Below are 20,435 nucleotides of genomic sequence, written 5' to 3'. Positions count from 1 at the left end.
AAAAACGAGTACAGGAGAAGTGGCTCCTTCATCACTTATAAAAAGACTTTATTTTGGTAGATCCATAGTTTTAAAAGGCTTAAGGCGCACCAAGGCGCAAAGTAGTCCTGGAGCCTGAGGTGCAAAGCGCACCTAAGGTGCGGGCTTTAGTAAAGTGAGGCGCACCCTAATTTATATATATATTTTTATATAATATAATCAAATTTAACAATCATTTATTTGTCCTAAACACATAAATCATCGAACATCATCCAAAACTTCAATTTAATCAACAAAAAACATAAAAATAAAGAACTCCAAGCATAAAAACAAATCCAAATCCATATTGCTAATCATAGTTGTGAAAGGCGCGCGTAACGGAAGATTCGTGACTATTTTCCCTCTATTTTTCTCTTATTTTTCCCCTATTTTTCCTCTTCTTCTTCTTCTTCTTCACTTCTCCACTGCACGGCTGAGGCTAGGGCACGATCGGGAGTGGTGTCAAGTTAAAAAATACCAGAAAAAGGGGTTGGAAAGGAAAACAGGGTCAAAACAGCGTCGTTTTGGCCTTTTTAAAAAAAAAAAAAGGAACAGGCTCCAAAACGACGTCGTTTTGGCCTGTTCCTTTTAAAATTAAGAAGTGCCAAAACGACGTTGTTTTGGACCCACAAAGTAAAAAAAAAATAGGGCACACCCTAACCCTCTGCAGCCCGACGGACTGAAGAAAAAGAAGAAGAAGGAGGAGGGGTTAGAGGGCGTACCTGACCGAAGGCGAGTCAGGCGACCGCGTCGCGCCTTGCGCGCCTAAGCGGCACCTTCATGAAAGGGCGTTGCCTGCCTTTAGGCGAGGCACCGAAGGGTGGCGTCGCGCCACCCTGAGCCTAGTCACGCATTTCACAACTATGGGTAGATCAACAAAATTTCAAATGTGACCATGGTAAATGATTTTAAAATTTGTGGATCATGTCTATATCTTCAACAAACTTGTTCTGAGTTGCAAGTGAGTTTTAGAATGAAGAAGAAATAAATTTGGCATTGAAAATGAAGAGAAAATTAAACTTGTGCAAAGGTGGATGGAGGTTGTCTATGCAAGGTCGTGCACACCTCTAAGCAAGTCAACTTGCATAGGTCCTAAGTAGCTTTTCCTTGCACAAACCTCTGAGCAGATTGAACCACGCATGCCCTTGAGCAAGTGTCATGACGCAAACCCCTCAAGAACCTAAGCAACCTGAACTTGGATAGGGGTTCCTAAGCAAACCTCCTTGCACAAGCCTATGCAAAGTGAAGCATAACCCAAACCCTCAAACTTATGCAAGCAGGCCTGTGCAAACCTATGCCAATTTCCTCAGCTACCTCCATCTGACATAGCTCTTCCTGATCATTCTCAGACAACATCAGCTTGGTATTTACGTTGTAAACAATGAATTAAATGTCCTCATTTTACTTTTGTAATTTATTTCTCCATTTACATTAAAGTTTACTAAGCAAATATCACAATACCCTATTCAAATTCAATAAAAATACTTTCAAGGACATATTCCAAGGAAATCAAAATGCAATTTTCTAGTTTCAGCTATAAAATGACCACTTTTATTAAAAAAAAATTCATGAAAAGAGCTTGCACAAGAAAAGTTATAAAAGACAAAAAATCTCAAAATTTATTTAGTTTTTTCTACCAACTTGAAATCAACAAAATACGCCATCTTTTTATCTCAAATTGAGAAACTTTTAAAAATGATCTTTTTCTCATACTTGGTGAAATTTCAGCGCAACTAAGTCAATATAGGACAAACTTGAAATTTTTTCCAACCCAAAGAGCAATGTCTCAAAGACATTTAAATGAGAAAATTGAACCACAAACATCAATACTCTTTACTTTAATTCACACTTCAAGTTCTAAAATTATGGGTAGATCCTTGATATTATGTTAAACCATGGTTTTAGACTTTGGGGTGTAACAATCAAGGCCATTGGGCAGCCAAGAAATAAATGATCAATAATTTCTCCACAACCCATACATATGAAGTGCCACTTTGATTGTAAACTCCATGAGGCATCTGAATTGTAACATGTCATTAGCATTAACTTTTTGTTAGCAACCGACTATGCAGAAACCTTGGTTTGACCTTCAAAATAAAATTGGTCCACGGGAAAGAATGCGAGTGTCCAGAAGAAGAGAAATCCAAAACAAATGAATGCAAGTGAATGACCAAACTTTCTCATCAAGGAAGGTGACAGATAAATATGAAGTAAAAATGATATAAAAGTAGTGAAATCATTGAATAGAAATTAAGGTTCTAAGGTGGAGGAGAAGAGAACATGACTAAGATAGAAGAAATGGGTGGTCAACACATCAATGAGATTATAAGAGACAACGAAATCCAAGAAATGGGTAGTTCACACATCAATGAGATTATGGAGACAATGAAATCCATCAGGTTATAGTCTATCAAAAAAAAAAAATCCATCAGCTTATAGAGAATTCGTTCATATATGATGGCAAAGAAGAAGATAGGAAAAAGATAAAGAGCTACAGAAATATTAGGTCTATTTAAGAGGTAATGTCATATAAAACTAAGAAAAGAGACTAAAAATAGTTAATATAGAATATTCACAGGAAGAATTGTCAGCAAGTCATGTAAAACAAACTTATAGCACTTAAATATGTCATAAGGTATGTTACCTTGTTCCCAAAACATGTCATATAGTACATAAAATAAAAGAAAGAATCATGTACAAACCTGAGGAGTTGCGTCTCAGAGATGTATGCAGCAATAAATGATGGTAGTGACAAGTGCGAAGCTTGGTAACTAAAGCCTCTTCTGTCAGACCATCCTCTACTGAAAACGTCTTCATAGTCTCAAGGACTAAAATTATAGAATAACCCTTCGCAGAACGAGAAATTCCTATAAGTGCAACAATAAATTTAACTTTTATCAAATTAGTCAAATTAGAATGAAACATTAGAAAAAAAAAATAGATTGTACAACTATGAAACAAATAAAATTTATCTAAATAAAAAAATTAATGCATATAATATTTGAAACAGCAGATAATCAGATTTAAATTACTTTTCCCAGCAGGTTCACAAACAGCATACTTATTCATTGAAATGAATTGTATTGTTTCTGATAAATAATAATAATAATATTGTTTTGAGTTAAAAATTTGTTTCAGTTAATAAAAAGGAAACAGCTATACTACATATAGTTTCATGGAGACAAAGTTTTTTAAGTTAATTTGAGGAACTGATTTATAGCAGGTTTAAAGATTGCAAGAAGGGAGGGATCTTCAGTGGTTCAATATTGCTCTCCTACCAATAATTATAATAGCAATAAGGAAAGAGCTATCACTGCATATGTTTTTATGAAGATATAAAGCTGTTTAAATTAATTTGAGTAACCTGCATTTAAATGGATAGGATAATGGGCAACATAGTAGAGTCTATCCTTATTTCAGATAGGATCACCAATACTATATAGGTCCAATGAAGGAACAAAGGGAAGTATCTACTTCACAGTTAGCTGTTTCTATTGGATGGGAGGTGAAATTTTTTGAAAAATCCACTTGTTCCCCATTACTGTGAAAAGACAAGAAAGAATCTTTAGATATAGTGGCTAGGAAGTAACAGAAAAATGGCCACAAATAGCCAAGCTTCAGACAAGGTGGCAATGTATGACAAACATCTTGACCCTAAAGCTAGACAAATACAACTCAGCTCAAACAAAAAACCATGAGGTAGGATGGATCAGTCCAAAAGGGAGTCATTTGATAAATGTTTAAGCTACAGCAGATGAGAGGAAGGACAAATATAAGACAATACATGAAGGCCTTTGACTCAACAGAGGATATGGACATGAATAGGGCTAGATCATGAAAACCATTTTTGTAGATAACCACACTGGATTCACTACGGAAATAGATGCACCCTAAATTATATCCTGGCTGCAGTAGTCATTCTGGTTTCTACAACTTTGTCAAGCAGATATCATTTGGTAATTGTGGTTTCGTTAACTTCTTTGAGCAGATATTACTTTTTAAAAATATATTATTTCATTTGATTCTAACAACCACTTCATCCAGTATAAAAATCTCTCAACAAAGCCCTGGTGCAATGGTGCAGGCTAATAAACATGCAGATGGCGTGTAAGAACTTTCAGAACAGTAAATAACACGACACAGCTAATAACATACAGGGAGACAGCAAAAAAAAGACAGGTCAAGGCAGCAAATTGATGCACATAAACATGCAACAAAACTCAACAAAGTAGTAAAGATAAATTTTAGTGCATAATTTCCACTAAAACCAACTGTATAATGTAGAGCATGTATTTTATTCATACCAACTACAGGCATTGGTTCTGGAAAATCAAGATCATGATCAACCCCAACAAGTCCAAATACATAAGGACTACCCGGATGCGCATGCCTGAATACTTAAAAAGAACAAGTTAGAGCAAGATACGAGTGTCAAGCTGTCTCAGAATAAGAAAAGTAGAAAAAAAAAGTTAATGATTAAATTAAATATATATTCTACATGTATTCTTTAATTTCTATGCTCCCAATATTCCAAAATTGCCTTTCAATAATGCAAAAATATGCACCCAAAAAAAAAAATCATGACAATCTTCATTTGAAGCATGCAATGAGTAACTTGTTCATGAGGTCTATGGTATAAAGGGGAGGGGGAAAGAATTTATTGTTGAGCATGGAAGGGGAAGAATATATTCCTACATGTTGTGCTTTGAAATTCTAATGTGTTATGTTAAAAGTAATTATTGCTATGCAAGAGTTTGTAATCTTGCCCCTTTTAGACTCAACAATAAAAATTGGTGAAAAGATATAGGAAAGTCAATAAGACAAAAATCTAAGCTTATTCCATCTTTCCTTCTCTTTTTCCTCCTTTCAAACCCTAGAATCACATGTTTATAGGTTCAAATTGGCACCAAAGCATGATCCTAACATTTACCCTAAATTTTGCAAACCAAAACACACACACTCACATCACATGACATCATGATGATGCCATGTTGGCATTATCATCTCACAGAGAAATGTGTAGGGTTGGATCTACTGATTTTTCTGGTAATTATGATGATGTTTTCAAAGTTGTTTTAAGCTATTTTCTTTGAATGTACAACTTGACTAGCATTCAGCTACTACTTCTACATCTATTTCTTCAGATTCTTGACTTTCCACAACAGCACAGTAAATCTCATAATCATATGCAGCCACCCACTGCCACTTGTAATCCACCTTTTCCCAGTGTGGATACATTGGAACTCCATAGAATGCAGTCTTCACTTTCATCTGGTCCCCTTGGGAACATCTAATCACGTGACTGGTTCTATTTTCTTTTTTCTTCTCAGAATGTGACCAAAGGAGGTCAATCACAGTAATGATCTATAATAATTTCTTAGTTTCAGGGTTAATCAAATCATTCTTTTTCTCTTCTCCCTTTTGGTTTTTAAGCATCTATCAGTCATTGTTTAAAAGAAATAAAGACAGGGGGATTAACATCTAGTTTGTTGGTTTCATCAAACAACATTTCATGTAGATAAATGTATCTGCATACTTTCTGGTCAATAAAGAAGTAATTAAAAGCAACTACCATCTCACCCAACAGAAATTTGGTTGAATTATAGCAGAATAAACTACATGTATATCATCCATATCAGTTCACTGGTCTGGAGGAAGATCATCCAAGGAAAATTTGGGGAAGTGATCAGGGGGTGGAACACTTGTAAGGTAAGAGAGACTGTTGGCATGTGTCTTTGGAGAGACATAAGAAAAGGCTGGGAGGATTTCAGTCACAGGATAACTCATTGGGTTAAAAATGGCATACAAATTTTGGTGGGATGGGAGGGAGATCTGCCTGAAGGAAGCCTTTCCTTGATTGTTCAGTTTAGCTCCTCACAAGAATGCTACTGTTGTTAACATGTGGAAAGGAAGAGATGGTGAAGGCCAGTGGCTAGTGCATTTCAGAAGACCCTTCCAAAATTGGGAATCAGATGGAGTGTCCCAATTTCTAGAGCTTATTTATATGGTGAAATTGTCAGATGAAGGGGAAAATTTCTTTGTCCAGAAGGAGGAAAGGAAGGAAGTCTTTAGTGTAAAGTTGTTCTATAGTTCTATGTTTGCTGATTCTAGCGTGGACTACCCAGCTGATGAAATTTAAGGTTCTCAAGCTCCTATGAGATCTCATTTTTTCAATTGGGAAGTTGCTTGGGGGAAAAACTCAACTCTAGGCTTTTTAATGAAGTGGGGGTGGACAATGCTAATAGATGTAGTCTGTGCAAAGAGAGTGAAGAGTTAATTGATCACATTTTGATTCCCTATGCAAAGACAGTTGTTATGGACATTCCTTGTATCAATTTTTGATCAAAATTGGGTGTTTCCAGCAACAGAGAGAAATTTGCTTCTTAAGTGGAAGTTCAAGGGATTGGATAAGAAGAGTCACCATGTTTGGCAAATGGCACCCATTTGCTTGTTTTGGTGCATTTGATTTGGAAAGAGCGCAATCACAGAATCTTTAATGGAGAAGAACTTGCAGATCAGAGGTTAAAGGAAAGTTCCATTAATTCCCTCTTTGATTGGTCCAAAGCTTCATTAAATATGGGAAATTTCTCATTGTTGGTTTTCACGATAGCCTTAGCTATGAATAGTTTGGTTTTGATGCTGATTTTTTGTAGATACCTATTTGTATTCTTTGTTTTGTTTTTTGTGTATACTTCTTGTATACTTAGGGTGTACCCCCTTTTATTGGCACTCTTTCAATAGATTCTCTGTTTGCTTATCAAAAAAAAAAAAAAAAATCATCAGTTCATTTGTTGTGTCTTAAAATGGATAACAAAATGAAAATAAAAAAAGTAAATTAATTTTTTTTATAGGTAAAAGCACAGAAAGAACAAGCAAATTAATAGCATTATTAACATGTATGTGATTACCCAGAGATAAAACGACCTTTACGAGAACGAGCTTGAGTTGGACCCTGAACTTCCTCCACTATGCACTACAAAAACCAAAACATGCAACCATTACAATGAACAAGTCAAACAAAGAAATACCAGATTTAGCCCCCCCAACAAAAAAAAAAAAAATTGTATATAGCACCATTTTCTAAGCAATGATAAATTGATAATAACTAGAAGCAACTCTCAACTCAATGGCAGTGAGTGTCATCAGATAGAAATGGATTTCATTAGTGAAGTATGCTTCTGTTTTCAACTTCATTCTTAACTTTACAATGCAAGATAATAAAATGAATTTGTGTACTACACAAGCAAGATTTTAATCATTATACTCACAACTGAATACCCGCTACGTGTCAGGTCATCCAAAGTTTGTCGTAGATTCTGGACAAAAGAAGGATTAAATCAGAACACAACAAGGTATTTTCTGTTGAAGAGCATAAATTGAATGCACACGATACATGATTATTTGATGCCTGGGAGCTTGAGTTAGTGTAATGTTTCTTGGATTGCATCTCTTACTGTATTTTGCCCTGATTGGAGGATTTGTAGATGTGGAAAGCTCTGAAAAAGGGATATTTCTTGGCTTGCTTCTTTAACTCTATTCCGTCCTAATTGGGGGAATGGCTAGGAGGGCAAAGTGTTGAGTACAAGTTGTTACTTGGTAAATCTTTTCATTCATTGCTTTCTGTGAGGGCTTTTTCTCCTTTTTCTGTCAGCAGTGTTGTGGGGATTCAATAATCTGCTCAAGGTGAGCCATTTTTATGGGAAACCATATGAGAAAAGATTCTTACTGTTAACCAACTAATGAGAAGGGTCATTTCAGAAAGAATGGATAAAAAAATAAAAATGGGAAACAAGATGAAGGAAACCACTGTGCACCAATGCTGTGGACAAAAAAAAATATTTTTTTTTTTTCTGAACAATCTCATTCTGTTTCCTATCAAGGATGAAATAACTGTGAATATGCATAGAGGAAGAACAAATCAAAGAATAGAAAAGGAGGGAACAAGAGAAGAAAAAGGAAGAATAAAAAAGAATGCAGGAAAGAGGCCCCTCTAATTTTAGCAATTTATATTTACAAAAAGAAGAGATAATTACAAAAACTACCCTTGCAACTATGGAGGCAACAACATAAAGAAAATGCATATTTTTCTTAAAATCCTTCTTATTACATCACACTCCTTTTTTTATTTTTACTTTTTTTTATATAGGAAAACAGAAATTCATATAAAAAGCACCTAACAAAAGGGGGCACACCCTATGAACAGAGGGGGTATGCAAAAGGCCCTAAAGAAGGAAGACAACACATCCCTCAAAAAAAAAAAGAAAAAACAAACCTATAATCTCTTATTGCATCATACTTTATCCAACCCTCAAGATGAACCATTCTCTCAACCTTCAAACTGGACCAGAAATCCTTTACAAGAAAATCATAGACATGCAAGATCAATACCAGAAATGAAAATGGCATACAGGCTTGACTTAGAGGAATGTCAATCTTGATAGTGTCTTTTCTATTGAAACTAGGGATGCAACTATGACAAGTTAGGTAAGCCTAGAGGGTCAATAAAGATAATTCAAAGAATCAAACATTTTCCTGAAACTTAACTCTACTCGAGGCAACCAACTTGAGCTCAACTCAGATCTATTTACCTTGTAACTTAAGTTATCCAAGTAGATAGAATGTCTGACCCCATTAAAAATGAAATTTGGCAAAGAACCCCGGCAATAAATGAAGTCCATAAAATAGTGCCTCCTATCCTCCACTTTCTCTTTGGTTCAAATAGATGATAAATGCAACACAACCTCTTTTATAGTTTTTTTGTCCTGAAATTATAATTCCCTCTAAAATTCTCTCATTGCACTCTTTCCATAGGCATCAACCCAGAGGAAAAAGGGCCACTCTCCATTGCTTTTCTATTCCACTACATGAACTTGCCATGCCAACTAGAAAGCACCTTTCTTGGTATCCTGGGGAACAACTGAAGGACTATGGACAGTGAAAAGAACATCACCCAGATTTTTAAGGCTACTAGACAGTGGATTCAGAGGTGATTTTCTGACTCCTTATTTGATTTACACATGCAACCCCTGTTGGTCAAGATACATTATGACACATCAACTCATCAATATCAGGACGTTTTCCAACATTAGTGCCAAGATGAAGAAAACCAGGCTGAGGGTCTCCAAATTTCTGAAGTTGTGAAATTAACATCACTCCTTGCACCTCAGCTTCAAAGAACCTTTTCAGAGAGATGCGTATGATGAATAATTTTCAATGTCAAAACATCCATCCTCTCTTAAATGACCTAACCAGGGAAACCTGACCAATAGATTGGATTTGATGATACTGCCCAGGAGATGTAGGATTGCAAGCCTTTACCACCAAGCTTTATTTTAGTTGGTGAATTTTTAATTATTTGTAACAAAAAAAATATAAATTATTTAATCTTCAGTAATTTTGATGAATCCCACTCAAGAAACATATCTCCATCGTACATCTCATTATGTTTTTCAAAGTAAAAGAAACATATCTCCATCATACTCAAGAAACCTACCTTTCAATACTTAGGGTAAATACTCTTATATAAAAAGAAGTATGAAATACACTGTTATTTATGTAGAGGATCTGGCTTCAGAGCTTGGTTGTAAGGTCAGAAGCCTTTCTTCCACTTACATGGGGATGCCATTGGCTGCTCCTTTTAAGTCCGTGGCAGCTTGGGATGGAGTAGAAGTGAGGTTTTGCAAGAGATTGGCTATGTGGAAGAAACAGTACATTTCTAAAGGAGGGAGAATCACCTTGATACGAAGCACTTTGTCTAACTTGCCCATTTATTTCATGTTTACACTCTCCATGCCAAGGATGGTCAGATTAAGGTTAGAGCATATTAAGAGGGATTTTCTATGGACAGGTGTGGCTTTAGAGCAAAAACCTCATCTAGTAAGGTGGGTGACCATTTGCTTAGATAAAAGAAAAGGGGATTGGGGGTTAAGTGTCCTTCTACTCTCAATAAGGCACTTATTTGCAAATGGAGTTGGCGTTTTGTGAATGAGAGAGGGGCCTTTTGGAATTAAGTGATCAAGGGGAAGTAAGGGTAGTAACAAGGGGGGCGGTGTTCTCGAGAAGCGAGGAAAGGGTATGGTGTAGGGTTGTGCAAAGCAATTAGGAAGGATTGACACATTGTCAACAGTAGACTTTCCTTTGTGATGGATAAATTTTGGAAGGATATGTAGTGGGGGGGCTCCTTTATGTGATTCCTTCCCTTCTTTATTTGCTTTAGCCGTCTTCAAGGAGACTTGGGTGAAGGATGTCCGGAATTTCTTAGTGGGTGAGGGGGGAGAGTTGGAGCCTTCTCTTCTCTAAACCATTTACTGATTGGGAGGTGGATGAAGTAGAGATTTTCTTGTTATGTCTGCATGGGAAGAGAGTGCATAGGGATGAGAAGGATAAAATGCTTTGGACAAAGACGAAGAGCGGCAAGTTCTCTATTAAATCTCTCTACAAAGCCTTAGAGCCAGGCTTTTCAGTTTCTTTTCCAATGAAAATCATTTGGAATTTGTAGGTGCAACCCAAAGTGAGTTTCTTTGCTTGGAAGGCAACATGGAGAAAAGCTTTAATCTTAGACCAAATTCAGAAAAGGGGATAGTCTTTAGCAAATAGATGTTATCTTTGCCAAATGCATAAAGAATCTATAGATCACATCCTTCTCCATTGTGTAAAGACAAGGGCTTTATGGGAGATGTTATTTACTCTTTTTGGGGTATCATGGGTGCTTCCTTTTTCGGTTAGGGCAACACTTTTGGGTTGAAATGGGACTTTTGTGGGCAAAAAGCATAAGAAACTTTGGAAAGCAAGCCCCTTCTGCATTTCTTGAACAATTTGGAAGGCAAGGAATAAAATTGCCTTTGAAGACAATGTGCTTTCCATCCAAGGGCCAAAAGGATCTTTTGTTTGTTTTCTTTGGTCGGAAACTAACATGTTTGTGAAGGATGATCTTTCAAGGCTAATTGGTTTCATTGATTGGTTGGGCTCTCGTTGAGGATGGGGATGTTTTGTGTACCCCCATTTTGGCAACTATTTTTTGTTTAAGCTGTGTGAGGGTGGTTGTAGTTATCTTGTATATCATGGGTTGCTATTTTGGCGCCTCTTTTTAATATAATATATACTCTTCTTTACTTATCATAAAAAAAAAGGGGGGGCATGAAATGTCTTACCAATTATTGTTCTTTAAATTTTTACTAAGGTCATAACGATATACAAATTTTCTTAGTGCTAAGACAAGTCTATTTTCACTAGGACGAGGTCTCAAATCTTTTACTCTCTCCAAGTTGAGTCATAATTTGTGTAATGGACGTGATTAAGGTTTCAATTGTGGCTTTAAATGCCCTCTAGGTGGTAGGAAGTCTACAAGAATATGTGGGATAGATTGGAGTCTAATTAACATAAACACTAATATTTCTTCTTAATCACACTCTAAAGTTTAGAATGATAAGTTGGACATTAAGTATAGGTTGAACCATGATTTAGAACTTTGGGGCATGACAACTTGGTTATATTTTTTAATTCCCCACAAAATTTATTAGTCAATTTACTTTGTTCTTAAAATCAATTAATGCAATTGAATGCAAGATCCATAGATACCTAATAACATATTTCATTATGACTACACCTAAAGCCTTAACACCCTACCTCATAGACAACCTCACTTGCTTGTACGCAAGCTCAATAACCAATTTGGACTAAAACTCCAATGCCTATCTCACATGCAGCCTTCTTTTGCTTGCACATGCGCTCAATAGCTGACCTATACTAAAGCCCTCACACCACATCTCACATGCAACCTTTTCTCATGTAACCAACTTTCTCTGACTTGCACATATACCCAATAAATAAAGGAAATAAGCACTAGAATCCAATTTGTACTCATAAATAAATAAGCGGTGAGGTTTGAATCCATAACCTCTTAAGAAAGGAGTTGAGTGATTGAAGTTATTAATATATTTATTATACCTCATAGTTAGCTAATTGAAATAAAGTGCAAGTCCCTAACACAAAGGCAAAGCCTGTGAGGGGAAAGGGATGGAATAGGGGGGACGAAGCAGTAGTGGATGGCTAGGGAACCAAAGCTTTCCCAAGATCCTACAGTAGGATAAGCACACTTCAAACCAAGGATTAAAAAATCACGAAATATCGACGATATTTCGTCAAAATTTTGGGTTTTGGTTGCCGCCACTAAAGTGATAAATGGTGGAGTAATGTTGATCCACTGATTTTTCAGTCACTTTTTAGATTTTTTTTTTTGTTTGTTTGGCTATATTTCAGGATATATCGATTTTTTTCTAATTTTTTGAGAAATTCCCAATATTTACATTGAACCCTAGGCGACCATAAGGCTAAATTGCCCTCAACAATATGAGAGCACATAACCTATATATATTAGAGTCTATCATGAAAAAAGAATATTTTAATAAATAAATTAATTCTAATTATTTTATTTTTAAATTTCATTTAATTGATCACCAAAAATACAAAAACTACCATAATCATTTTTTTAATAGATCATCTTTTTTTATATCATTATATATTAATTTAATATAAAAAATATAAATTTAAAAAAAAAAATTATATATATATATCATCATTTATTTTATATCATTGAATGCAATTAAATTAAATAGATCATAATTTTAGTATTAAATATATTTTACAGTTAGACATATTATAATCAAATATTAATAATATTTAATGTAGTTTAATAATGAATGTACACTTGCAAATTTCGTATTTCTTATCGGCGCACATGATACTATTGTCGAATATGACAAACTATATCACACACACACACACACACACACACACACATATATATATATATATGAATTTCTTCAATAAAACAACTTTAAAATGTCCATTATTACTTCTTATAGCATTATTTTAGAGTTTTTCCCAACATTTGCATAAGTTTTGATCAATTTTTGCTCTATTGATATTTTGTCAAAATATCCACCAATATTTCCCAATATATCCTGATATATCTATAAAATTGAGTTACCAATATATCCATCAAAACCGATACTTTTTATCCTTGCCTCAAACTTAGGGGAATAGCCATAGGGGACCTGAGCCCTGGAGTGAGATAATTTTTTTTATATATATATAGATAAACCCACAGAAGCTTTATTAGAAAAAGGGAGCTTAAAAGGCAACCTGAAGCATACAGGGAGTATACACGAGATACCAAAAGACAAAAAACAAAAAGGCAAACACTCACCAGCCCTCAACTAGAACTCAACCAATCAACAAAGTTAATTAAAGAACGGGGTCCTCCATCTAAACAAGACTTAGCCTAAGAGAAGAGATTACAAACAAAAGAATTTTTCATTCTTTGAATCAACAAAACCTCATTATCAAAAACTATCATGTTTCTTTCCTTCCAAACTGTCCAAAATAAACAGAAAGGAGCAGCCCGCAAAGTCTTTCCATGCTTCTTGTCTACAAAGGAAGGGGACCATCCTGAGAGAGTGTCTCTAATCGTAAACGGGAGAACCCAATTAACACCAAACAAAGAGAACACAAGATCCCACAAAACCCTCGCCTTGGGGCAGTGAACAAGGATGTGATTTATCGTCTCCTCTTCAGCACAACACAAGAAGCACCTGTTTGCTAAAATCCAACCCCTCCTCTTGAGTTGATCTTGGGTTAGAACCTTCCCCCAAGAAGCTTCCCAAGCAAAAAAAACCCACCTTTGTAGGCACACAAGGGCTCCAAATGATGCTTCACGGAAACGGGATTGCACAACTAGATTCAAGAGTATTGTAAAGGGATTTTACAAAAAAAAAAAAAAAAATCCCATTCTTCGATGCTTTCCACAACACTCTATCCTCCAAACCAGCAGCTAGCCTCTTTCCTTGAAGGGTTGAAAGGAGCCTCTCTACCGCCTCCACCTCTCAATCATTAAGAGATCTAGAGAAACAGGGAATCCAACCCCCCACAAAATCCCAACAATCCACTACCCATGCATCTTGAGAGACCGCTAAGGCAAACAAAGATGGAAAAGCCTCACAAAGGGGGATATTCCCGCGCCAAATGTCCTTCCAAAATCTCACCCTTCTACATCCCCCATAGCGAAGGAAACATTTTTAAGCAACAGAGAACCTTCCTTTCTAATTTCCTTCCAAAACCCCACCCCATAGCCCTCCCTAACCTCACAGGAACTCCACCCTCCACCTTCTTCCCCAAACTTCCTACTAATAATAAGCTTCCAAAAGGACTCCTTTTCAACCGCAAAGCGCCAACTCCATTTGCACAAAAGGGCCCTATTGAGAATAGAAAGATTTCTAATCCCCAAACCGCCCTTCTTTTTATGAGAACAAACAACAGCCCACTTTACAAGATGGGGCCTCTTCTCCAACGCTCCCCCACCCCAAGGAAATCCCTTTGGATTTTCTCAAGCCTCAATCTAACAACTCTTGGCATACGCAACAAGGATATGATAATTACTAAAAGAGTTCAGCAATTGAAGTATTCCAAAAACACATGCATGCACAAAAGCAAAGAGAGAGAACTAGTCAATGTTCCAATCTCAAGAAAAGAGAGTTCAGCCAACAAACAAAAGACCAAATATTTTAGGATAAGAAGCACTTTTCCTTATTCAACTAGAGGAAGAGCAAGGTCAAAAGGCTCCCCACCCAGCATTAGGAGCTATAAGTAATGGGATAAGAGGTGACTAATTGCTAATGCACATTTAATACCATGTTAAGCTACCAATTTGCCCAAAAAATTAAGTGGTTAGACAATAAATCAACAAAGAATCTCAAGTCAACTTGGACTAAAGTTGTAATAAAGTATTACGAATCAAAATTCTAGGTCTTCTATTTTTTACTAAATCATTTTTTTTTTTTTTTTTTGGTAAAACAACAGAATGTTGCCTCTAGATTAAATTCCTCACTCCACCCTTGCACCCAAAAGTCCAATTGGCTTTGGTTCACACCAACCAAGTTGTAATCATAGATGAAACTTGGGAAAAAAAAACTTGAGAAGTTCAATTTTTTTTAATGATGCACAAAATTATTTGAATACAGATCAATCCATCAAAATAAACAAAGAAGATAATCTAATACCATGACTGGGCAGCCAGCTCTTGGTATACTGTCTGAGCGCAAACCACCAAAAGGATTCAAACCAGCATATTCAACAAGAATACAAGCATCAATTCCGATGGCTTCATAAAAATCCCCTACCTGAAAAAGAAAGGAAACCTCATGGCACCAATTATTCACTAATTGTAAGTGGATATATAAGAAAAAGCAAGATTAGAAAATTTTCAGCAAGGCAATATTGATTCATTATTCTGCAGGACGGATAACTAAATATAAACAACTGCAAAGCAGTGATTGGAGTGAAGAAAACAAGGTTAACCTACTCTGCAGAGTAAAACTTCACGAGGAAACTTTGACTTGAACTGCAACATCTCCCAGTTCAGCGTTCCTTCTTTTAGACTACATTGAACACCATTCATTTGATGAATTAATCATATTAAAAGAATGAACATCTCAATGAGTGCTTTAAGAGATGTATTTAAATAGAAAACAAGAATATTTATCAAGGAATAAAAGAAATACCAAGAATTCATAGATTTTGCAATTCAGCAAATACTAGATGAATTGCTTAGAAAATGGATGGATGTTGTACCATACAAAGAATGCATTTTGAGAACTTTATGAAGTGCAATTTCTTTATATATAATTGTGAAATAAAAAAAAAGAAAATTACAAACAAATCAAAGGAAAGAGCTCCATGGCACCATTTCTAGACACGTATTGTCTTTTTTCGTTTTTAGCTGCTGGAAAGTGTCTCAAATTCCTAATTAGTAAAAATTCATTTTTGTAAAGGATATTGTATAGAATATTTCCTAAGTTAATATATTATTGTAATATTAGATTTCCTTATTAAATAAGAAAAGTTATTTTTTTTATAAGTATTAAATAAGAAAAGTTATTAGGAATATCTCTACAAATATTCTAAGTCGTGAAATGAAGATGAGTTTGTAGGTACCATACAAGGTGGATAAAGATGTGAGGAAGAACGGGAGATACCCGGTGGAGCAAGAGGGCTCATGGTTTAGGGTGTACATACAAGGAGTGGGGAAATATGAAATGTTTCAGGAACCCAATAGTTGTATTTGGTTCTGTCCTCTATAATATTCTCTATAATATAGTAGAAAGATTTTGTTTCATCTGTGAATGTAGGCATATTTAGCCAAACTACGTTAAAACCTCGTGTATCATTGTATTAATTATTTTATCTTTGTGTTTTTTATCTAACGTTGTTTGCATTAAAGCTTCCACTGTCACAACATTAGCAAATGAACAATAATGACTAGTCCCTTTTCAAAAAATAAAATAAATAAGGCTCTCTTTTAGGAGCCAGAAATATTAAAAATGTCAATGAAACCAATGCAAGGACAAATTAAATGAGAAACATCTGATCAGCTTCTTAACTTCAGCGTTTGTTTTAGCTTTTTGGCATATGCAAGTTTTGCAATTAAATGAATTCCTGCAAGTAAAACAGCAAGCAATGCAAAAACTTAACTTGCACTGCTCAGTTTGGAACCCAAATTTCAAATTGTAAAATATTCAGACAAAATATTTGACCTTAAAGTCTGAAAATTTTGGCCAAATTTTGGGAAACTTCAGATTTTCAATTTGAGGAAATTTAGCCTCAACGTTTTTCAATTGGGCTGAGAATCAGGCCAACTTATTTGCAAGTTCAGTAAAAAAACATTGACATTTGACTTAATTATTAGGAAAGTTCAAAAAATTTCCTCATCACAGAAAAAGGATTAAAGGTAATATAGTTTATGCAATACAGACTTAATACTATCCCTTATAAACAAGACTGAATGCTTTCTACACAGATTTTTTATTGAACAATAGGAGAAACTAGAGCCAGCTAACCCATTCCTCCTCCTCCTGTGTTTCTCTCTCCCTTTTACCATCATCTCTTCCTGTTAGGACTGTGAGCATGGGAGATACTCTTGACAGAGTTGTTTCTAAGGTCATGTCCCTTGTGCTTTCTGAGTCTGCCAAATGCAATTGAGTCCACTAGAAATACAAGATTTTTCTGAGTCTCATATATCGTTAATCTAATCATAGACTGCATAAGAATGGGTAAAAAATTTGCAAAAGTTTCTTCAATAGGAAAATAAACTATGGAGTGCATGATACAACTCGAATCCAGTCAAACTTCCAGTTCAGGTTTAGTAAATAGACGCTTTTATTCCATTTTAGTTTCACAGTCTCCAAGCCACCTGCTAATAATGTCAATGCTCTCATGAATTGTACAATTAAACTTCCATTCTCATTTAAGTGTTTAACTCACCTTGAAGCTCCTAGTTTATCTTTTACAAGCTGACCCTTCCATATCATCCATTATGGATCATGCTAAGGTTACAATGTTCCAGGTAAATGCACATATAAATGTGTGCACAACCTTTTTTCTTTGCTTTTTTTTTTTTTTTTTTTGGATAGGCAAAAAGCAACTAAACAAGATACCTTGCAAAAAGATCAAATCTATTTACATACAAGGCTATCTAAAATCCAACGTTGTGAATATCTCTAGCCCCATCACATCCCAAGACCACTTCAACAAGGCCTTCAAAAAAATCCCCTCCAATTCCTATTCCGGAAGCTCTTCCTCACAAAAGATTCTTCAATTACACTTTTTCCACATGCACCAAAATAAGCATAAGGGAGCAAAGGGCCAAATCTTCCTTCGCTTTTTCTCCATGGTCTTGACCTTCCACACTAGAATAAGGTTTTTGGCTAAGTCAGAAAACATCCACTTCAACCCAAACATTGTTAAAATAAGATTCCACAACTTTTTTGTCCTATTACAACGGATTAAGATGTGATGTTTCTTCATCATCTCTACAAGGGCGACATCTACTTACCATCGTCCACTCTGTTCTCATAAGGATATCTATTATTAGAATCTTCCCCAACACTGCTTCCCATTCAATAAATAAATAAAACAGTTTCTTCGAGTCCTACATGGGATGTCCAAATTTCTTCATCTGAGAACAACTCTGTACTCCCACCACATAAAGATCTACAGTAAAAAATTAAAACAGAAGTTTCATTTCCCATCTTCTTTCCATCATAAGCTGTCAACCTCTACCCCTTGCACCCTCATTGGATGTAAGAGCTCAAAAATTTGAATCACTCCATCCATTTCCCAATCTTGGAAGTGCCTTCTAAACCACAAAAACCAATGGCTCCATTCCTTCCCCCTGCCCACAAATCTGCCACTATAGCATCCTTGGCAGAGGCTAAACTGAAAGGCAAGAGGAAAGGCACTTTCAAAGGACCCTCACCCACCCATCTGTCCCAACAGGATTTAGTTCTCGTACCATTTTCCAACTTGAATAGTTTTCCTGATTCTAAAACCATCTCATCCTCTTCTAATGGTTCTCCATAAACTTACACCAAAAGACCCTCTCACCTTTATGGTGATCCAACCCCAATCTATTTCCTTATATTTGGCTTGGATAAACTTTCTCCACATACTATTGTGCTTATTGGCAAACCTCCACAAACATTTGCTTGGTAAGGCCCAGTTTAAGATCTTCAACCTCCTAATTCCCAATCCACCGTATTTCTTATCTTTGCAAACAACTCCCCAACTCACTACATGCATTTTCCTTTCTTCTGCACCTAACTCGCAAAAAATCTATTGAAGTTTTTTACAATCTAACTCTTACTCTTTTGAGAATTGGAAAAAGGGACATGAAGTAGATTGAAAGTTTCAATAGGGAGCTCTCGAAGAGAACTAATCTCCCCCCTTAGACAAATATTGCTTCTTCCAGGAGGCCAGTCTTTTTCCAAATCTCTCATCTACAAATCACATACAACACAGGAATTATGAATTGCTGCTAGAGGCAAGACAAAATATGATATAGGAATACTCCCAACCTTGCATCCAAATAGAAAAACCAATCTGTCCACACCCACAACCCCCCATAGGAACCATCTCACTTTTTTGTAAGTTTATCTTCAGGCGTGAATAACCAATTTATTTTCATTAAAAAGGTAATGATCAACAGGTAATTTATAAGATGCTGTCAGCAGGAATAGACAGCTGCCACAATTCTAATAAAAAATAAATTTAAAAAAGGAAATAGCAATTTGAATACAAGATCTAGCAAAACCGTCTGCCAGTCAATTTTTTTCTCTTTCTTTTTTTTTTTTTTTTCAGCACAATAATAGCTATGGAATTAATGACCCCACGTCATAGCTCCAAGACCAAAGGTGCATAAATATATAGCAAACCCAAGGTTCTTCCTTTCAGCAGTAAACATGAAGCTAGCATACTAAGAAAAGTGAGGAATTCATAGTATATTGCAGCATCATATGCACTCACTTCCCATTTTTCAAGTTAGGATCCACTCCTAGCAAATTGGAATATATAAGCCTTTTAACAAGGTGGACAGTGGACGGCTTTTTACACATTTGCATCCTCTGCAACAAAATACCACAAGAAATATTACTCTCAAATATCAAGAATAGTACAATTTCGAACTTCAAAATGCAAAGAAATTCATCAAACTCTAGAAAAGCACCTCCTTCCACCACATTATGTGAGAAAGATCCTTTTCATCTAGCTCATTTTGCAATCCTATAACATTTTTTGTCATTCTTCCAGCTCCTTTCAAAACCCTCCTTTCGTTGAGACATCGGCTCTTCTCAAACTGTTGGCTGTCACAGCAAAGCAAAATAATCTTATGCCAATAAAAATAAATAAAATAAAATAAAATAAAATCACACCAAAATCAACCATAAAATAAAATTAATTGGAACATTGCTCACAATCTTTTTGACTGAAAATCCTTTCTCATGTCTAGGAACTGAATAATTTCATCAAACACAGGGCCACAGAACCAAATGCTTCACATCATTTAATGCAAAAGCACCCAAACATGCATCAAATACACAAATAACCAAGACCTAGCTGTGACACACCTCTCACAAGCTCCAAAAATCCCGGAAAAAAGGAAAAATACTATGCAGAACACATTTTCACTCTGAAGAAGAATGCTACAAGTTTTCCAACACAACAAAACATTGTTTTTCCCTAGAAAATTGTCCATCAAGCATTTCCCTTCAAACAAACACATAAACATATAAGAGGGAGGGAGAAAGTACAGTAGAAGTGTAGAAGAACGAAATGAAGTGTATTTGCAGGCAGGGGAACGGAGAAGAAGAGCGAGAGAGTAGAATCGAGGGAATGAAACGACGACGTTTTTGGTTGACAGCCAGTACATGGTGGTGGCAATGGAGCAGCAAATAGGAATTCTAGGGCTTTGAGTTGCTGGTTCCCGCCACAAAACTCCAGAAAAAGGTTCCAGGCTTTCCTGCGCAGGTGAGGATATTTTGGGAAAGTGAAAGGACAGTAACATTGGAGAGATGTTCTGATGCGACGCG

General features: G+C 35.8%; 1 protein-coding gene across 2 annotated transcripts in view; it reads right to left on the bottom strand.

Moving 5' to 3' along the window:
• Positions 1 to 20,383, bottom strand: part of LOC100266612 (DNA mismatch repair protein MSH1, mitochondrial) — a 78,558-nt gene extending 58,175 nt beyond the window's left edge. The window contains exons 1-9 of one of the 2 annotated variants that reach the window (XM_002282220.5): positions 20,157 to 20,383; positions 19,574 to 19,709; positions 19,375 to 19,472; positions 15,377 to 15,452; positions 15,075 to 15,194; positions 7,287 to 7,334; positions 6,927 to 6,991; positions 4,323 to 4,408; positions 2,721 to 2,885 (exon numbers count right to left, since the gene is read on the bottom strand). In XM_002282220.5, the coding sequence (XP_002282256.1) occupies positions 2,721 to 2,885; positions 4,323 to 4,408; positions 6,927 to 6,991; positions 7,287 to 7,334; positions 15,075 to 15,194; positions 15,377 to 15,452; positions 19,375 to 19,472; positions 19,574 to 19,709; positions 20,157 to 20,275 (913 nt within the window). In that variant the 5' untranslated portion in view covers positions 20,276 to 20,383. Of the gene's footprint in view, positions 1 to 2,720; positions 2,886 to 4,322; positions 4,409 to 6,926; positions 6,992 to 7,286; positions 7,335 to 15,074; positions 15,195 to 15,376; positions 15,453 to 19,374; positions 19,473 to 19,573; positions 19,710 to 19,820; positions 20,136 to 20,156 lie in introns of those variants that run through there. The other variant, XM_010651864.2, reaches the window with a different exon arrangement.
• Between the last annotated feature and the right edge of the window lie 52 nt (positions 20,384 to 20,435).

This window comes from Vitis vinifera, chromosome 5 (assembly GCF_030704535.1).
Source record: "Vitis vinifera cultivar Pinot Noir 40024 chromosome 5, ASM3070453v1".
Classification (NCBI taxonomy): Eukaryota; Viridiplantae; Streptophyta; class Magnoliopsida; order Vitales; family Vitaceae; genus Vitis; species Vitis vinifera.
The sequence above is the reverse complement of the archived record's forward strand: the minus strand, read 5'-3'. Positions and strand labels throughout refer to the sequence as shown.